The sequence below is a fragment of the Pestalotiopsis fici genome (genome assembly GCF_000516985.1).
Source record: "Pestalotiopsis fici W106-1 unplaced genomic scaffold PFICI_Scf_14, whole genome shotgun sequence".
In the NCBI taxonomy this organism is placed as follows: Eukaryota; Fungi; Ascomycota; class Sordariomycetes; order Amphisphaeriales; family Sporocadaceae; genus Pestalotiopsis; species Pestalotiopsis fici.
Window position 1 is genome coordinate 492,801 of NW_006917104.1, and position 18,780 is coordinate 511,580.

General features: G+C 48.4%; 6 protein-coding genes across 6 annotated transcripts; 3 read left to right on the forward strand and 3 right to left on the reverse strand.

Annotated features, from left to right (window-relative positions):
• Positions 1–31: 31 nt before the first annotated feature.
• PFICI_14989 (uncharacterized protein) lies at positions 32–1,012 on the reverse strand (the record flags this gene model as incomplete). Its single annotated transcript, XM_007843570.1, has 1 exon — positions 32–1,012. The coding sequence occupies one exon, from the start codon at positions 1,010–1,012 to the stop codon at positions 32–34; it is 981 nt and encodes a 326-aa protein (XP_007841761.1).
• A 555-nt stretch (positions 1,013–1,567) lies between these two features.
• On the forward strand, positions 1,568–4,753 carry PFICI_14990 (uncharacterized protein; the record flags this gene model as incomplete). The annotated part of the gene is made up of 5 exons (XM_007843571.1): positions 1,568–2,743; positions 2,799–3,272; positions 3,405–3,598; positions 3,667–4,018; positions 4,088–4,753. The coding sequence occupies 5 exons, from the start codon at positions 1,568–1,570 to the stop codon at positions 4,751–4,753; spliced, it is 2,862 nt and encodes a 953-aa protein (XP_007841762.1).
• Positions 4,754–5,772: 1,019 nt separating this feature from the next.
• PFICI_14991 (uncharacterized protein) lies at positions 5,773–12,795 on the forward strand (the record flags this gene model as incomplete). The annotated part of the gene is made up of 8 exons (XM_007843572.1): positions 5,773–5,834; positions 5,898–6,135; positions 6,299–6,361; positions 6,426–6,650; positions 6,704–6,848; positions 6,916–7,077; positions 7,150–11,258; positions 11,410–12,795. 8 exons carry the CDS (start codon positions 5,773–5,775, stop codon positions 12,793–12,795), a joined length of 6,390 nt encoding a protein of 2,129 aa, XP_007841763.1.
• A 460-nt stretch (positions 12,796–13,255) lies between these two features.
• PFICI_14992 (uncharacterized protein) lies at positions 13,256–14,278 on the forward strand (the record flags this gene model as incomplete). Its single annotated transcript, XM_007843573.1, has 2 exons — positions 13,256–13,463; positions 13,530–14,278. The coding sequence occupies 2 exons, from the start codon at positions 13,256–13,258 to the stop codon at positions 14,276–14,278; spliced, it is 957 nt and encodes a 318-aa protein (XP_007841764.1).
• Positions 14,279–15,213: 935 nt separating this feature from the next.
• Positions 15,214–16,243, reverse strand: PFICI_14993 (uncharacterized protein; the record flags this gene model as incomplete). Its single annotated transcript, XM_007843574.1, has 2 exons — positions 15,214–15,836; positions 15,943–16,243. 2 exons carry the CDS (start codon positions 16,241–16,243, stop codon positions 15,214–15,216), a joined length of 924 nt encoding a protein of 307 aa, XP_007841765.1.
• A 1,222-nt stretch (positions 16,244–17,465) lies between these two features.
• PFICI_14994 (uncharacterized protein) lies at positions 17,466–18,026 on the reverse strand (the record flags this gene model as incomplete). The annotated part of the gene is made up of 1 exon (XM_007843575.1): positions 17,466–18,026. One exon carries the CDS (start codon positions 18,024–18,026, stop codon positions 17,466–17,468), a length of 561 nt encoding a protein of 186 aa, XP_007841766.1.
• Between the last annotated feature and the right edge of the window lie 754 nt (positions 18,027–18,780).

The window sequence follows — 18,780 nt, forward strand, 5'->3', positions numbered from 1 at the left end:
GTGGCCAACATCAATCACCCATAGGCTTATTCTACTTGGTGTCCGCCGTATCGGCGGAGCTTTTCTCGTCTGCATCCCTTCGTCTTTGTTCCTCTTTTAGCCGCTTCCTCGCCTTTCTCTCCTCCTGCATAACCTCAAAACTCTGATGAAGACTAATGAACATGACTTCATCTTGCAGATGAATTCCTCCCAAGTTGTCATGTTCAATATCAAAGAGGTCACTCCTCCGATCAACTCCTGGGCGGAAAACGATTGCATCCTCCTTCTCAGTCTTCTTCCAGACGCGCCTTACTTCGGAAGTACGCTGCGACCACCAGTCCTTTTCGACGACAACTTCTAGAGCACCCCTGAATGTTGGTACTTCTCCCGATTTAGGCGTCATGCCCGGAAGCATAGTCCGTTTTATCAGCACGCCCACTTGAAGCATGCGGGCAATGCCTGTTTTTTGCGCCTCGTTTTCTCCAAGATCCCAGCGCGCGGTGTCAAATCCACCTGTATCGCGTTCATACACCCGCATGGCTCCTGTGACCTCGGTATGAAAGTTAGAAACCTGCGTTTGTGTCAACGACCACTCGCCACTACCGCTGGCCGTGGCAGGGCCGGCCGAGGAACCAATCTCGGCTTTTCTGGTGACGCTTTTCTCATCTGTTCGCTGGGTTGGGACCAGCGACCAGGTGGACATTGGAGAAATCTTTGTCACCTCCACATCGACAGCTGGGTCATCGCTGGTGAAGGTCCAGGTAATCTGAGCTCGCTTGAATCGCCGCTCACGTGTAGGCAGGAAATAGAAGCTAGCAATGATCAAGGTCGCATCATCGCCGTTCTCATTCTGGGTTCCGTGCACCACGTCCAGAAGGTCGGCAAGGACTTGGAACTTGTCCCCGCGGTTAATCATGACTCGGCGGTTGATCTCCCCCGGCGTGTTTGCCATCCGGGCACGGTAAAAGCCACCCTGGCCATCTCCGTCAAGATCAAAAACGAATCTTTCAAAGTCTGTCTGGCTGGAAGACATGATGACTCTGAGAGCTATGCAGTATGAATGGCCTCATTAGCAGCTGGGGCCACCGTGGGAGCCTTGCTAATATCTAGGAGAAGCTCGTTGCAGCCGGTCGCAACCGGCTTATCGAGACGAGAAAGGAGGGGTCATCCGACAAGGAGTAATCCTGTCAGCTGCATAGTGAGTGACACTGCCACATAAAATATTGGATGCGGTACAACATCCTGTGCAGCCAGCCATTCAATTTCTATGCGCCAGTCACGCAACTCGGTCAATCAGGCTGCGTGTGGCTCTAAGGAGGGTGGTTGGATTCTACAAGGACTCGGATACTTTTCGGCTTCGGTGAGTGTGGCAAACCCCTGCTGATTTGGAGAGAGGGGCGTGCTTACCTGTGTAGGTTATGAAAGATGACAAGGCTCTGTCGGCCCCTCCCAGAAACGGCCGTCCTCTTGATGGCTTCTCATTGTCGTAAACTCGTTATTCCAACATTTTCTAGATACATAACCTCTCTAGGTACCACCACAACAGACTTCCTGAGGCATGTGAATTTTTATTTCTTTTGAGGCCATCATGGGAAGACAACAACCGTCTATTCGGATAGACCAGGCAGGGACAGAGCTGAATGCTTCTGGCGCCTATGATGGCAAGATCGATGACGATTTCCCCCGCGACGACGCTGAAATCCGCGAGGTTTTCGAGTGCGTCCTGGACGACTTGAAGAGTGATGAGGATTTCAACCAGTCGTTCTTTACACATGTGCGATATCAAGAGGAGTTTTATACTTTTTCCAATGGCAAAAGCTTGAATCCTGGGTTCGCCTTTGATGCCACATCAAAAGAGCGCAACATTGTTCATCATTTCATCGAGCGTTTCTCTGCATCACCACAAAAACCGGAGACTGTGGAGCGGGTAAAGACTTTCATCGGAATGTCTCTGAGCTTTCAGCCTGGCTTGATTGGTGACGGCCTGGACAATGGTAGCAGCCCACTGAATAAAGCAGCCTCAGAAGAGGGATGCTTAGGGATTATTGAAGCGATTTGCCAACACTGTATGGAGAAATCAAGACCCCAACGGTTCAATGAGATCCAGGAGGATACTGCGTTTAACAGTGCTAGCTTTACAGCCGATACTCTCCTGGAGGAAGGAGGTCATGACAAGACCTCCCGAGTGGCTTGGTCTGAGCTTGTCCGGACCAACCAGGACACGTTTCTTCACTCTGCCATCAAAAAGAAGAAAAATAGAAATGCCCACTATTTTCTTGACTACCTCGAGCAGAATGGCGTGGCGAAACTGTACCTGGAACATTATGGTCGCGATGGCCTCACACCCCTTCATCTAGCTGTCGACTTTACACATTGCTACGATGATCAGGTCAAACTTGTCGAAAGGCTCATTAATTTATGCCCAGAAGCACTCAAAATCAGATCTGCCTCCTATCGTCAGCCCCAGCCTGCATGGAATGGGGGCAAAAATCCACAATTCGGATCCAATATCACTTCCTGGGACCGCACTCCCCCAACTGATTTGAAAGATAATTTGTCACCATTCCGGTACTTCTTGGATACGAGAGAGCGGCAAGAGAACAGCGCAGATATTCTAGCCCGAAGCTATCGACGAACAGCAAGACCTAAATCGGGGGGAACTTTTGAGCACGGACAAGCAATGGAAGAACTTCTGAGGCTGAGTTGTATGCGGTATTATGGCAATGATCGGCCAACCATCACGGCTCTTTTACCTCTTTCACTTGTATGTGATCCAAAACGGGCATCAGATTTATGTTTCCCGACTCACTGTATGCCAGGGCCAAATTCATTTCGACCTCAGCCCGCGAACCGAAGTATCAGGAGAGTTTCTGAACCACATCTCTAGGTCAAGTGTCATGAGGTTTGAACCTTATCTTCAGTATGTACACATCCCTGACCTTCGGGTGGTGAACGTGAGGATGGAGAAACTGGAGTCAGAACCTTGGTGGAAGTCGCGTAGCCGAAAAGACTATGTCTACCTTTTCGAGTGGTTAAAGACATCAATGAAAGTCCAGAAGATCTTGGAGGTTGTAGTCGATGATCATCCAAACGACTTCCACAGCGATGAGATTATTGAATATTGCCTCAAACGGTTCGACGTAGAGGCTCTGAACTGGGCGAAAATGGACATGTGTAGCGACACCATTTACGAAGCAGCCAAGAATGTTCGGGATCTAATCCTATATTGGAGTGGCAACAGAGCAATTTTGAAGAGCTGGGCTGCACCTGATGGACTGGCACAACTCAGAGAGGTATAACAAAAGTTCAATGGCATTTGGATGAGTGGTTTCTGATGGTTTACAGTTGCGAGAAATACGTATCATGACGCCCGAGGTTGTTTCCCTGCACCAGGGCGCGCTGTGAATGTCGCTAAGACTCTTTAGTTTATCGAATCCCACGACAGAACAGACAAGATGAAAAAGGACTTCGAACAAACTTTTGACCTATCCTGGAAAATGTGGAGAGATCAGGATAACTACTCTAGAAATCGGCCGAAAATCGATTGGCAGCCATCTTACTCTCAATCACATGTGTCGAAGCGGCTTTCAGAATCGGAGAGAGAAGAGAAAGGGCGCAAGTGGGTCAAATTCCACATCCATCATTATATTTCAATAGGAGCTGACTACTGATACGTCTGGTCTTCAGAGAGAAATGGCTCAAGTGCATGGAGAATTTCTCCCGCATCCTCAGGAATGCGCTGAATAATCGCTTGGCTAACAATAACAAGTTGACGTCTGAGGAGACAATCAAGGTAGCCATCATTGATGATGGTTTAGACATTGAAAAGGACGATATCTGGAGAAATGTAGCTCTCGGAGAGACATTCTACGACAACAAGGGGCATTGGCCCGGGTTCTACCAGAGTGCATATGGTCACGGCACTCTAATGGCAAATGAGATACGCCAGATCTGCCCCCGAGTTGAGTTGTACATTGCCAAATTGAATGAGGTTTGGAGCGATGGAAAACCTCAGATAACTGCCAAGTCTGCAGCTCAGGTATTTGCCCCCTTCACGCAAAAATACCTCATCCTACTCTGAATAGATGGATAACACATGATCTCCTAGGCTATCGACTGGGCTCGAAAGAACAAAGTTGACATTATTTCCATGAGCTGGTCTATCGAGTCCCCAGACGAGGTAGACTTGCTGAAGAATGCCGTGGAGAGCGCTATAAAGGACAACATTCTTCTGTTCTGCGCCTCGGATGACCAGGGAAACACTGGTGGCAAAGCCGTATACCCCGCTCAGGCCGCTTCCGAGAACATATTCAGAATTGGATCTGCGACGGTCCTAGGCCTTCCGGATGAGGCTGTACAAAGCTCAGTTGACTTCATAGCCCCTGGCTCTGAATTCGTGAAAAGGGCCGCACATCAAGAAGACAAGGGATTTGCAGACCCGCGGTCCGGCTCGTCTATAGCTACGGCTCGGTGTGCAGGTCTTGCGGCAGTGATCCTTCAATGCATTATGTTGAGCCAGAAGAAATGGAACAAGAGCCAAGTACGCACGCACAAAAATATGGCGGCGATGTTGGAGCAGCTCGTTGATGATAAGGACACTCACAAGTATCTCAAAGTGTGGAAAGTCTTTGATAAGGCTGTGGATAGAGCCGAATTCGGTCCAGATTTCGAATGGGAAGTGATATGCGACGTTGCGAGCATCTTTCAGGGAAGAGCGGATTGGCTACCACAGTCCAATGCGCAAGTCAACAACAGAGATGGTGCTCGGAGGTAGTACTAAGAACATACTGCTAGGAATCAGGACCTGTTACCTTTCGTGGTCATGTTTGTTTCAATGGCGATATTCGACGACTGTCTTGTACGCCAATCGTTTTCAACCAGAGTGAAGTGGTTTTCGCTTCATTAAAAAGCTGAAATGGTAATTTCCTCCTGACTGACTGAAGCAGAATGTGTGCTGTATCGTGTAGTAACGTAAGAAAACCATGGTAAACGACAATGATAATACATGGCTACCTTAGTACGGAATTATTGCCGTTGCCCGCCCTTCCACATGGGTATTCTTCAGAAATCATTTCCAGCACATTCAACAGTATTTCGTACTTTTAGGGCCCCGGGCCCAGAATGGCAGGTTTCAATTCATCCCATGTCCTTTGTACATGAATGCTGAGTCTAGAGAGCGTGACGTGTCCCATAATGACCAATAGGATCAAACATCACGCTGCTGACCGATTCTGATTCAGAAATTTTCGCATTGGCTCTCATTGGGCCGCTTGATCGCTGCTACGTTGGCAAATTTCGGTGAACGCGGACAGCCAAGCCTGATCGGTTCTGAAAGCGGCTACCTGCAGTCATTGATGTCAGCTGCATATGCGTACCACCCGGTAATTCACGGAGGACGTGAAAATTTGCACATCACCGTCGAGGGGGAGCGGGGGTAGTCCGCGGCTGGTGCTTACCTAAAAAGAAAAGAAAAGAAAAAAAACCCCCCAGCTTAGGTACCTACCTACTAGTGATGTTGGTCTTTCCTCTGACCACGTCTGCCCACAATGTCCCGTACCAGGGGCTTGGCTTCTCTCATACACCCAGCGATCGCAATCGGACCGCTAGTAACGACGTTGAATGTATCCAAATGCATCATCTACGGATAAGGCCTCCAACTTGACACATAGCATCTCAACGTAGGCTTTTTCGTCAGAGTCTCGGGACAACAAAGCTTCCCCAAGCGCAGGGAAAAACAGCATCGCCAACGGCAATTGCTACTGTGCGGCGTCACCTTCAATTGTGCCCGTAGAAATGGCGTCTTCGGATGTTTCTTCAATAATCGAAGGAACGAGTTCGTACATGGAAGACATCCTGTAGGTAGGCCTGATATTCCAAAGCGTGTAGAATGACATTGCTGACTTGAAATACGGGTTTAGGTTCGTAGCTGTGCCAGGCTTGTACGGAATAAACGGTTCCTCTCCCGAACCTAACCTTCGGCCATTATTCTGGGGGCCAGAGAGTATCCTGAGAGAGCAAAATTGGTGTTGTAGCAGTATCATCACGCTTAATTCCAACCTGTTCCAGAGGTTTCTTGAGAATGGATCACCCGAATCACTGGAATCCATTGCCATGGAACTCTTAGAGGTTGTTGACGACGAGTACAGATCTACTGATGTACGCAATCCCAAAAAGATCATTGCAGTGGAGTGATTCTAAGCCAAATGAGTAGGGAAATCAACGCCTAGTCTTTTTATGCGGAGACATTGGTGGTATCGTCGTCAAAAAGGCTTGTGCCCAGTGCATGCTGTTAATCACGATCGAGCTGACGAGATAAAAGGCGCTAACCATTGCGGAGAACACAAACCGCTATTCTGATCTATTCAGAGATACGTCTGCTTGCGTGAGTACACCGTGTTTATTTCATATAGTACGATAGTGGCATAACGATTTTAACTTCTTTGGAGGTCTTCTTTGGTGTTCCTCATCAAGCTCCGTCGCTGCAATCATGGGAAGAAGCGATGACAGCCCTTATCTCTTCCTGGACAACCATACCGCAAGGGGCATGGAGGCCTGGCCCATCTCTAACAAGGTTTCTCAGGAAGACGTCATCTGAATTCATGCGAGTTGCCTTTCGATTATGCATAGTCACGGTCTTTGAGCAAGTTGACGAACAAGAAAGGGCGAAACCGGTAGGCAATGAAATAGACCAGGTGGAATACAAAGTACTAAAGAACATATCAAGACTATTGAGCGCGATAGCTCGACGATTGACGTTTCTCACGAAATCCAGATTGGACGAAAAGAAAAGATGGAAAGCTTAGCACGGTTCGCCCACAATGACGGGGACGCGTACATCATCATGAACGCCTTGAAAGGCGCCGTCAAAGGTAAGTGTCTAGGATGTGAAATTAGACTCCTTACAAATTAGTTAATTTATCCGGCGCTGTGCTTTAGCCCCATCACTCTACAGTGAATACATGCAGCAATTGGCACACTTGAGCCCATTCACTCGCTATCCCTATCACCCAGGCATGAACTGGATTATGGATACTCTTCAATCATTTATTCAGAACCCGAGGTCATCCGCCGTGATTCTATGTGGGCATCATGGTATTGGTAAGAGTGTGGCTTCGTACCATGTGTACAGATCCCTTCTCCGGAGCCATCGTCAATCCGAATTTATAATAGCGTACTTCGCATTTGACGCCAGAGATTATCGCCGAAGATCAGTAACATCCATGCTGAGTAAGATCATACGTCAAATTCTGGCGAACGAGCCTGGTTTGTTTTCTCAGACCACCGAGCCGCTTCAGAAAGACGATTTACAATGGACGGAGGGGAATTTGTGGATACAACTGCGCTCAATGGTGCGCCGAGTGCAAAGCAAGAATCTCATGATCGTAGTCGATTCGGTACACGATTGTGACACACATGACTCAGAAGAGCTTCTTCAGGACCTGTTGAATCTCCAATTCTGTCGCCCCGAAGGCTTCAAGTTACTCTGCACAACAGACACTGATCCGAGTACTCCTTCCATTACTCCGGTCACCACAGTGTCTCTTGACAATCTCAGCCAGTTCGAAGACAGTTTGGAGCTGTACAAAGACATTCTTGCCAATAAGATAGTAGACGAAAACGTCAGGTATCGGCCTGTGGCTGATAACATCAGGAGATGCCTCGAGACGTCTAAGGGTTTCCTGCATGCAAAGCTTGTAGCTCACCGCATACGTTCTATTACATCCTCCTCACGACCAAGCGACATCACGCGGGAGTTATCTCAACTTCCACTCAATCTTCGCGACACCGTCATTGGAATGGTGGCAAGTTGCCCTTCTTGGGTCGCATGCGCAGTCTCGTGGATGATGTTTTCTCGTCGTCCACTCAAATCTCTAGAACTAGCTGTAGCGGTTTCTCTTTATGAGATCTCGCTGACACAGACGCCGATTCAAAAGATCGATGAGCAACTCATTCCGCGAGACATAGAAGGAGACTTGGAGCGACAGCTTGGACCACTAGTGCGCATCGGCGATGACGGTATTCGCTTCTCTCATCCTTACGTTGGCAAAATTCTGCAAGAACAGATCGAAAGTACGCATGGAAGTGAGAATTTGACTTACCAGAGTTTGACAAGACTCTGCTTGGAGTACTTGAAATTGTGTTTTGGGCAAGAATTCCAGGATGGGGCGATCAGCCTTAACCTTGTCGAATACGTGCTCGAAAACTGGTACGTACATTACAGGGAAATCAAGGAAGATCCGGCAACTCAATTGGATGAGAATCAAATCGACTATCTCGCATATTCCCTCTGCACAGATTATGTTTCGCAACTACGTCCACCGAACCTGAACCTGTCTGGACTGAGCGCCTTTGCGCGAGATGATGCAGATTCTGATACAATTCTCAGCCCGTCGCATCTAGCAGCCCAACTAGGTCTTCTCAATATCATTAAATTGATGATACCAGAACCTTCGATGAGTTCAATGCCTCATCTTCAGATTGCGTCTCGTTGGGGCCACTACAGTATAGTGGAGTATCTTGTGACAGGTATCGATGATGTGGCAAGGATTGAAAAGGAGCTGGATCTATCTTGTCTCAGAGGTAATGTGGTCATTCTCAAAGTACTTCTCGGGCGCTTGAAGCAGCTTTCGCCTGAGACTTCAGCACTCCAGCATGTTTTGGTTGATGCATGCAGAATAGGTCATCGTGCAATTGCTCAAAGCCTCATAGAGGCTGGTGCATTGGTCAGCGGATTCGAAGGGCCCTTAGCACTCGACCAAGCAGTTGACCAAGGCCATCTTGATGTTGTTGATTTTCTCATTCGGAATGGGGTGGACGTGAATGTCCCCTCATCTGATCATTTGACTCCATTACACCGGAGCATCCAGCGCGGATACAGCCACATCTCTGATCGACTGCTTGAAGAGACGGTTCTACAAGATCTACCAGACTCACGCGGAGTCACGGCACTGCATCTCGCTGCCCGATCCGGCAACATCACCTTACTTGAGAAGGTTCTCCATCTCCCTAGACCGAAATCCGAACATAGTAATGCCGTTGCATCACCTCTCCATGAAGCCACAGCTGGCGGGCACGCGAAAGCCATACGGAGACTTCTGGAAAGTGGTTTTGATGTTAATTCCCGGGACCCTGATGGGAAAACGCCTCTCTTTGTGGCGCTGAGCAAGAATCATGTTGATGCCGTATCAGAGCTATTGAGATGGGATACCTTCGTTGAATCGGACAAGGATTATTCGTCCAGTCACTTGAAAGAAGCCATTCGTTACGGTAACCTCGCTGCCACCAAGTGGTTAATGGAGAAAGACGCCAATACTGGTGGGGATGCAAGTGGCACCAGTTCTCCACTCACCGATGCCGCGATGGGTAACCGCGCAGACATCATCAAAGAGCTCATTCGTGCTGGAGCAGACATAGGCCACCGGGTCGATTTTCAGAAACAATTCAAGATATTGGGCGAGCCTGCTCATTCTGGATGGACGTCATTGCATTTTGCAGCCTATTATGGCAGCGATGCTGCAATCAATGTCCTAGTACGTGTCCCCGGGACTGATCTCAACGTCAAGTCAGGTTCGGGATACACTCCATTGCATCTCGCAGTGTATGCCGGCCAAACGAACTTTGTGAAAGCTCTATTCCATCACATTAGATCCGTCAACCCAAGTTTGTCCGGCGAAAGCAACGATATGCAACATCCGGGAATCAGAGAATATCTCGATAAGCGAAGTCCCAGAGGCAGGACTCCACTACATATTGCAGTCAACAGCGGGAGCTTCAGGCTCAACCAACTGCTACTCAACAATGGTGCCAGCATTGGCGCTCGTGATGATCATGGCATCGCCCCGATTCATTTTGCCGCTGCTTCCAGCCATCCAGACTCCAGGAAAACGGTAGAAAAGCTGCTATCAATGGGAGCCAACATAGATTGTGCAGATGACAGCGGGTGGACACCTCTTTCATATTGTGCGCAAGCTGTGAATGAGGATATAGCACAGTCTCTACTACAAAGGGGCTGCAACATTAATGCCACAACTTTAGCTTCCCGCACGCCGCTCTACATTGCGGCATCGCATGGATCAAGCAAGATTGTCTCGGAGCTGCTCAAAAAGGGCGCAGATCCAAACACGGCCAACGAAGAGGGGTACTCTGCTCTCCACGCGGCATGCTACAAGGGCTATCTGAACATTGTGAATGAGCTACTTGAACATGGCGCCAATGCAAACGCAGAAGACTCACGACGTGATAGACCAATGCATGAAGCGGCAAGACGAGGAAATGCGACGGTTGTCGAGCGACTACTCAAAGCTGGAGCAGAGTTCAACGCTGCCAATGGTAGAAAAATGACGGCCTTGCAACGATCCATTCTGAACAAATGGTTTCCAGTGGCAATGCTGTTGTTGAAGCGTGGAGCAGATCCAAACATCACAGATGAAGACGGGGATTCAGCATTGATGGCAGCTATTACGCCTACAACCGACGCCGGTTTGATCAAAAGTCTGCTTCGCTGTGGTGCCGATCCCAACACGAAAAACAAGTTGCACATGACACCTCTCAGGAAGGCTGCAACTCGTGCACCAATGTTCATACCAATCTTGCTCGATTATAAAGCTGATCCCTCGGTCAGCGGCCCCGAAAAGATCACGGTCCTCCACGATATCTCTACCAGCAAAACTGTATGGGAGAGTAAGAACATTACACCTTTACTTGCGGTTATCAAAGACTTCGATATTCGAGATGCTGAAGGATTGACACCTATTCACCTTGCGGCAAAAACGGGCAATGCGAGTATTATAGAAACCTTACGTGGGTATAATGCCAACATCGAAGCTTGCGACGGACAAGGGCGTACGGCAATGCATCATGCTGTCAGACGCATGCCGCCGGAAGACTTTCAACGCGTTTTTGCACAGTATCTCAGACCGGGGCCGGACAATAGAGTAAACATAGGAGACCTTGACGGCTGGACACCACTCCATTGGGCATGTAAAGGAGCAGACGCAACCATTGTGAAGTTGCTGCTTGGCGACAATGCTCAACAACTAATACATGCTGAGTGTACCCGTGGGTGGACGCCCTACACGATTGCCACTTTTCACTCGGAATGGAAGCTCAAGGACATTATGGACAGAGCAGTGAGCGCTCCGCACAGCACAGCCCATCCCTCTGCAGATGGACTATCATTTGCACCACATCTCCTCACCACAGAAGCAAAGCCAATGCGCTCCGTCGGTGCCATTGTAACGAGGCATTCAAACATCCGCTGCGATGACTGTCTCTATGCGGTAAGCAACTGAAATTTTACTTGTCTGTTATATGGTGATCGAACTTTTCTCGCGGCCCTTGCATGGCACCATCATCGATGGGCAACCCGCGTAAAGAAAGATCAAAGATGCGTGATATTTGCATATCATTGAAGCTTACATTGCATTATAGCCTATCTACGGTCTCCGTTTCAGATGCAAAGACCATGGTGACAGTAACTTTGACCTGTGCTTCAAGTGTCACTGGAATCGGGAAAAGACGCATCAACTTAGCCATGAGTTCCAGGCTCTGGGATCCGGGCCAATTGACCATCCACTAGTAGAGACTCAAACTCTGGTTTCAAGCCATAATCAGGTCAAGCTATCAACAGAGCCAGAAGACTTTCTCAAGCTCGGATCCTCAAGTCCGACGGTACTAGACGCACACAGATTGAGACCCAGATGGAGCAGATCAAGCAGACCAATTAGAGTACATCGAGAAAGAGTCCCTGTCCTCAGTACAAGTCCGCGAGATATGGATCGTGTAACGGTCCAGAAAGAAATTGAAGCCTTGGAGAGAGAAAGAGCAAGTGAGTCACTCATGACGGAGACGGAGACAAGGAGAAGAATACGTCATGAAGAGACAGCAAAGTTCTTTTTGAAGATGCCACAAAGTGAAGATATGACAGAGAATTTGAAGAATGGAGGCATGCTGGAGATGTTGCAAACTACATTGAGACAACAAGATGTGTCCCCTCACTTACAAAATCAGGTGGAACAAATGGTGCGAGAAACTTTGGAGAGATGGCAAAGAGTACAAACGTCAGGTTCAAGAGTTGAGACGGGCAAAGATATGAGGGCGGTTCCGAGGTTACAGCAGTGGAGTGTAGTTGACGACGGCCATAATTGGACACATCAGATTCCTGACGTGGATCGACCCAGGACGACGTCTGCCATGAGCAAAGGAAAGAATCCAGTCTACGCATCATTGAGGACTCAGGAGACATACGAAGGTGTCTGGAGAAACATTCCCCCCGAAGGCGATGCAGGCCGTGCCATGGTATCAGATCCCGTGAGCCATAACACCGAGCCAGCAATCCTACTCACAATAGAAGATGGAAAGCCTGCTAAAAGAGATGCACGGGCAATCCGCGAAGCAAAGGGGAAAACTGCGTCAAGGAACGTTCAGCAGGGAGGGGAGATGGATAAGACCGCCGAAAAAAGGGAAGTGGCGCGTTTCCTGGAAGTCTCAAGTGGCTCGACGGAATCCACAAGGCAAAACTCTCGAAGCACAGAACCCGGAACCAACATGGTAATGGGCCCAGCTAGCCCGGAAGCATTGCAGCCTGGTGACTCGTCGATGAGTTTCGATGCGGGCAGTGCATGGATCGCACCACTGGATAGCAATATGGAATATCCAACGATAAATGTAGAAGACATGAGGAGGCAACGATATCACAGCCACCATCATCAGCACAGCCATCATCGTCATCATCGTCCTCGTCCTCGGCATCCTCCTTCAAGAAAGCACAGAGATCAGAGATTGGATATTGAACTTGAAGATGAAATGGATGAGTAGTTAGAATCAGGAACAACATAGATGTATCTATGTATGTTGGATTACTCGTAGTCATAGAGCTCACATTATGACTTTTGCAAAGCTCCCGTTTGTAGTATAGAGACTAGGTACGATATTGGAGAGAAGAAAATGTAGTAAGAGAGACTTTGGACTTAGATGTAGCCATTTATGTCTTTAATATTGAAGGCTTATTGGCGTCTGGCTTCATGCAAGCACCAAATCGAGGGTTGGCCACGCGCTAACCCAGCATGAACCCTGTTGGACGTACACATCACCACCGGCCCAGGCAGGTACCCCGCACCTGTACCCTGGTCCAACGTAAGCCTAAAGCAACCCCCGTTTCTCCACCTCATACAAGGCACCTTGTATAAGATCATCTTGTGCACCGAATCAATAAGGAAAAACGTCGACTACTAGGTAATAAACTCACCCTCATCTTCCAAATGCATCATTATTCACAATGGCTCGTGTGAAACAATCGACCAGACAATATGAAAAAGGAGTAATAACTTGGACGCGATTCCACCTACCGTTGGAGAAGGAGTGGCCGACATGGGCCGTTCCCCACGACGATGTGCACGTCGGCCCGCTCGCGGATGTGAAAGGCGTGGGAACCATTTCGCTCGCAAGGATGGTTCGAAATCCTGAGCAGGCCGCTTACATCATTGGTGAGTGTCACTGGTATAAAAAGTTTGATTGCTTTCAAACTGACCTGCCGGGTTGCTGAGGAATAGTCTGGGATACCATGGAGGATATACAGAACTTTGAAGCCTCTCCTGCCTGCAGAGAATTTTTGCAAAACCTGCCCGATAATAGCTCTATGCCAGCCGCCATCGAGTCTGCGTCAGCTCTGAGCCACCTCACTCTGAACGATGGACCTTCCTCCTCCTCGTCAATGGCGTCGCCGTTGTCACGGCTTTGTACCCTTAAACATGTCAAGGCCATCCCGACAGCTGAATTAGAGGGCCGCGTTACGCTAAATCTCTTCTTGATACCACGTAAAGACGACATTTCCACAATGATGACGTGGTATCAGAGACTGAAAGAAGTACTTGGCTGCTTTCTCCCTCGCGGCTTCGAGTTTGTGAAATGGCGGCCCCGATTCAGTTGGCAATACTTGACGCTGTGGTTTTGGGTTGTTTCTGAAGACCAATGGATAGAAAAAGCATTTGGCAAGCTTGAAAACCCTCAGGGAGAAGAAAGCCAGGGGCGCACCATAATTTGCGAGTTCCACGTCTGGCCGATCCAAGGAGCCGACCTGGAGCAAGAAAACGCATTGGCGACAGACCCCCAAACAAGGGAGTCGTGGAGCGAGTCTGTGGCCAGGGTGATGCCTCCCGTCACAGCCTGGCAGCAGGAGCGGTGGGATGCACGTCAAGTTCCGCGGTTTCTCCCTCCTGAAGAGATTGATCCGGAAGATTCAGAGTGCGAGAAAGAATTGGACGAAATGCGAGATGAGCTCGGGGAAAAGTCGGAAGATTGATTACGAAACTTTTGTCGCCTTGAATATGTATTAGGCATTTGATCATTGAATGGGGACGCAAGTAAAACTTTATGAGTGACGATGAGGTGAAAGTCACGCTAGTGAAGAGAGTGGTGCGAAAGCAAGGAGCGCGAACGATGCTATTGGGGTGGGATGTATTCATTGTATTTTGGCATCCTCTAGCCCACATCTTTCAATCGACAAGCATTACCTTAGCCAGTCTTACAAGGTGATACTCACACTTTAAATGTAAGTAATTGGTTATCTATAGTAGGTATCCAGGAAGGAAGATGAAGACAGAAGGCCGACTAGGTAGGCCGTCAGATGAATTGTTCTTGGTCCTAGTTTCTGCTGAGATGGGGAACAAAAACCAAACCAAACCAACCCCCACCTAAGACGGACAGCCGTAAGGCTGTGGCCTTTATGTGGTTTTTGATCAAATAGCATATAAAATCTCAAAATATATGGAAACAGTCTTGATTGAGAAAACGATGGATGATGATCCTGTATGCTAAACGCAACGAAAAACAAAGGCTTATAAGTCCCGAAGGGACTTATAGAGCCACTCTAAGCTAAGCCTCCACAGCCACTTTTAGTGGGCATCTCCAGCGCCCCCACATCACTGCACGTGGCAGATTCAATCCAGCTTTAGGAAATTTGCATCAGGTTCTTCCTATTTGGGAGCTTTTAATTGCAAGGCACCACGACCGTCTTTCGTTGCTTCCAAGGCCCCAAAAACCGTGTTTTTGAGCTTAAAGTCCCATTGTACCCCGACGTCCACGCTCTCAGACTTCCCAAAAAGATGATACATATGAGCAACGAAATAAACATAGTTCTCCGCGTTTATTTTTGCGTCTTTAGTCGGGAAGTTCAGGCAGTCAACAATATTGTCTGTCGGCCCGTGTCAGTATACAGCACCGGACACGAATTGCGGTCTACTTGCATTTCTCTGCCTTTTTGTCCTTTGGATCACCTGGTACCTTGAACACCGACCCATGGACAAAGTGAAAAGCTTCGTGCAGCAGAGTCGCGCTCCTGGGGACAAAATTTGCAAGGTTCGCCTCAGGGGTAATGCGAGCGTTGGCCTCTTTGTAAGTCTCGTATCTTACAGTTCCATCGATCACGGTCCCTTCAAAGCTGGAGGGGCACAGGGTGGTGGAGTAAACAAAAGGGGCGGCTTCTGCCCTTCCGCTACTGCCTTTCTTGTATGGTGTTACACTTGCGGTGACGCCGAGGTGGCCTTCGACGTCACAAAAGTCGGCGCCATGCTGCGTGAAAAAGTAGGCATTCAAGTCCGTGGATATGCCGGCCCACCATGGCTTAGCATTTGCATCTTTAGTAAGTTGTATCTTATATTCGTCGACACTATTGATGAGGACTGGCTGTTCTTTGTCGTCCTTGATAGGAACACCTAGATAGTCCAAGGCTGTGTCGGTCGGCTGTTGCTCGGAAAGAAATTTGCTGTCACAAAATAACCAATACCCATCCTTGACATACATTTGCTGCCCAGAGTCATCAAGACGACGATTGAAAAAATCTCGGACCGCTTCAAGATACCCTGATCACATCATCAGCTTTGTTTCTAGTATGTGATTTTCGAATACTAAAAAAAGAGAGATAGTCTTGCAACAGCACCTGAAAGCCTTAAATACTTTACAACTCACCTTTGACATCTTTAAAGGCCTGGTCCTTTGGTGTACGTAGCCTTCTATTCTTGAGTGTGAATATTGTCGACAATGACCTTCGGACACGCCAATTGTCATCATAGTTGCCCATGGCTTTCAATGCGATGTCAAGGCTGTCAATTGTCTCACCGAGCCAATCATCCAGCACGTCGGCTCGACCACCGCAGCTGCCATCGGTGGCCCCATTGTGGACTTTAAACAGGTTATCAATAAAAACGTCCTCGTCGTCAGCCGCAAGCGTGCATGACAAGAACAAGAGGAGGGCCGTCATCAAGGCCATAAGAAAGGGTATCTTCGTCATTTGGTTCAAAATTGGCGATGGAGCCACCCAGAATGTTTTCGACGTTGAGAATTACAGTACTGGAAGTAATACAGTAGGGAAAAGGAGGAGTTGAGAGGCCAACAGTGTTGGTCTTGGAAAGGTCCAGTCAATGGGGCTGCAGACACTACGATCATAATGACCCTCTGGGCTGCACTAACGACGTGCTTTTTGCTTGACAGCCCACTGTGACCCTGTGAGAGGCAGTGTCTGCAAAATGTTGAAATAACCCCTGGCTTGACTTCGCAGAATATTGTCGTACGACTTTGTCTACAGTTACAAACAGGTCTGTCGCACCGAAAGGATTTTCAATAGTTCTCACTCGATCCGAGTTGTAACCCTTGCAAGGCTGAGTATTGAAACAAGATTCATGGAGCCTGCCATTCACAGGAGAAATCAATTGGTCATGGGGTAGTATTACATGGCCTCATGATAACATCACCATCAAGAATCGATAATAGCGCAAGGTGGGAAGACTGTACTCGGGCGGCGAAGACCATCGTGGACACGCGGCTCAAGTCATATGGTACGAGAAGCAAGTTCAACACCCTTGTCAGATACTTTGGAGTTTTGAGCTGCGCGTATATGCCGTGTGCAAACGTTGACGGCTGTCAAGGTGGCTGCTCCATTACCTACGTCGTCCTTGACTGGGGTTGTATTATTTAGGTCCGATACAACAGTAGCACAGGGCAATAATATGTCGGGAGACCTTCCTATTCAGAAGATGGCGTATGACATAAGATGATGTATTTTACATAGTAGGCGTGGTTTGTGCATGTCTTTCAAGAATCACTCACTGGGCTTACGCCAAGACAGTTGGTGTTGAAAGTTGGTGCCTGCAGAAAGTCAGATTGTAGCCCAATTAAGGTTGCATTTAAGCTTTTAGAATCTCAGCCTATTCATGTCGGTCCCGAAAGGGGCTTTTCCCCTTTGACCCCGCATCAGGGACACAAGCTCTTGCATGAGCTTGAATGGGCTCGAATCGAACGAGGCATATTATGGTGTGCTTAGTAGTACGGTAGTCCACCGGACTTTTACCAATCTCTTGCATTAATTGTTTAAATGTGGTCAAATCGTGACAAGCATGGCAATGGCGCAGCAAATGAATTCATTTCCTATCTCCCTTCACCGGGCCTCCTCCAATGTGGAACTTTATTGCTAGATTGTTTTGTGCAGGCCAATCCTACGCTCCCGAAGCCACAATCTTGATGATGATACCACTGGTATTGTATCCAGCAGGGTAGGTGGAGCCTGAGTAAGTCGGGTTGGTGGTGTTGACAGCTACTCCCAACGAGCCGCCATCGGTGCCGCATCCGATGAGGGCACCCGCCTGCTGTCCGGTGCTTGCATTAGGGCCGCCGTCAATGGTGGTCGCAATGTCGGCAAAGAGAACACTTGAGTTGACAGTGTTGTCTATGTGTTTGGCAAAGGCTTGTGCGCTTCCATGGGCATAGAGAAGCCATTCGCCGCAGTCAGGAGCGTCGGCAGCGGCCATGTTGAACAGGCGGCCAGTCCTGACCTGTGCGCCATATGATCGAAGATAGGCGGCGATGAAGGTAACGTCCTCAATGGCTACATCTTGTGGTACATTATCAGGGGCCGTGTAACAGATGCGACTGGGAGTCTCGGTTTCATAGCAAATTTGAGCTGCTCGAGCCTCGGCGGACCCTTGAGAGGAGCTTGGGGCCGCCAGAACACCCCCGAAAAGGGCCACTGGAGCAAGATGACCAGGGTTGAAGAGCATATTGATGAATTTGGAAGGGATGGATGTAACAATGGACTTTGATGAGGAATTTTGCTAGGAACTCAGAATTACTGGATCTGGCGTGCAATCAAACTAGTTCCAGAGAAAACACAAAGGATCCATGGCACTTTATAATCGTACTGAAGCATGCCAACACCATACGGCGCCGACGAGAAAACATTTGTATTACAGACTCGAGATTATTTGCATGGTATGTGCCTTCTTCGACATTCGTTCGCTATTCGACCGACTTCTACTAGCATTGAGTACAGTCAACCACATTGAGTAGCGAATCCGTCCCCTGGCTGATTTATTGATTCCATTCATGGATGCACTGTAACCACGTTCGGTATCAACACTCGAGGCATCAAGGGAGTGTAAAATCCCCATGACCATTGCATTGATTCCATACATTATTTCTGCCTTCTTGCAAGGTACTTTTGATCATTGCTCATGTGCATGTATTTCCAACATTAATTAGTACGGGGATCTAATGATGTGAAGCCTTTCGAGAATCATTGTAGCGCCGACGCCAAGTTCTCCAATGCCAAGCCAGAAAGTTTCCAAAAGTCCCTCGGTCTAAATGTGATTGGGGCACAAACTACAAAGGAAGAACCAATATCTCATACCACTATACAAGGTTGGAGTCAGATCATATGATCCGAAGGGTAGTCAACGCTTACGGGTTGCCTGAAGACCCTACACACAATCAAAGCAATAAATTTGTGCTAATGGCAAGGCCTTTTCATGTCAG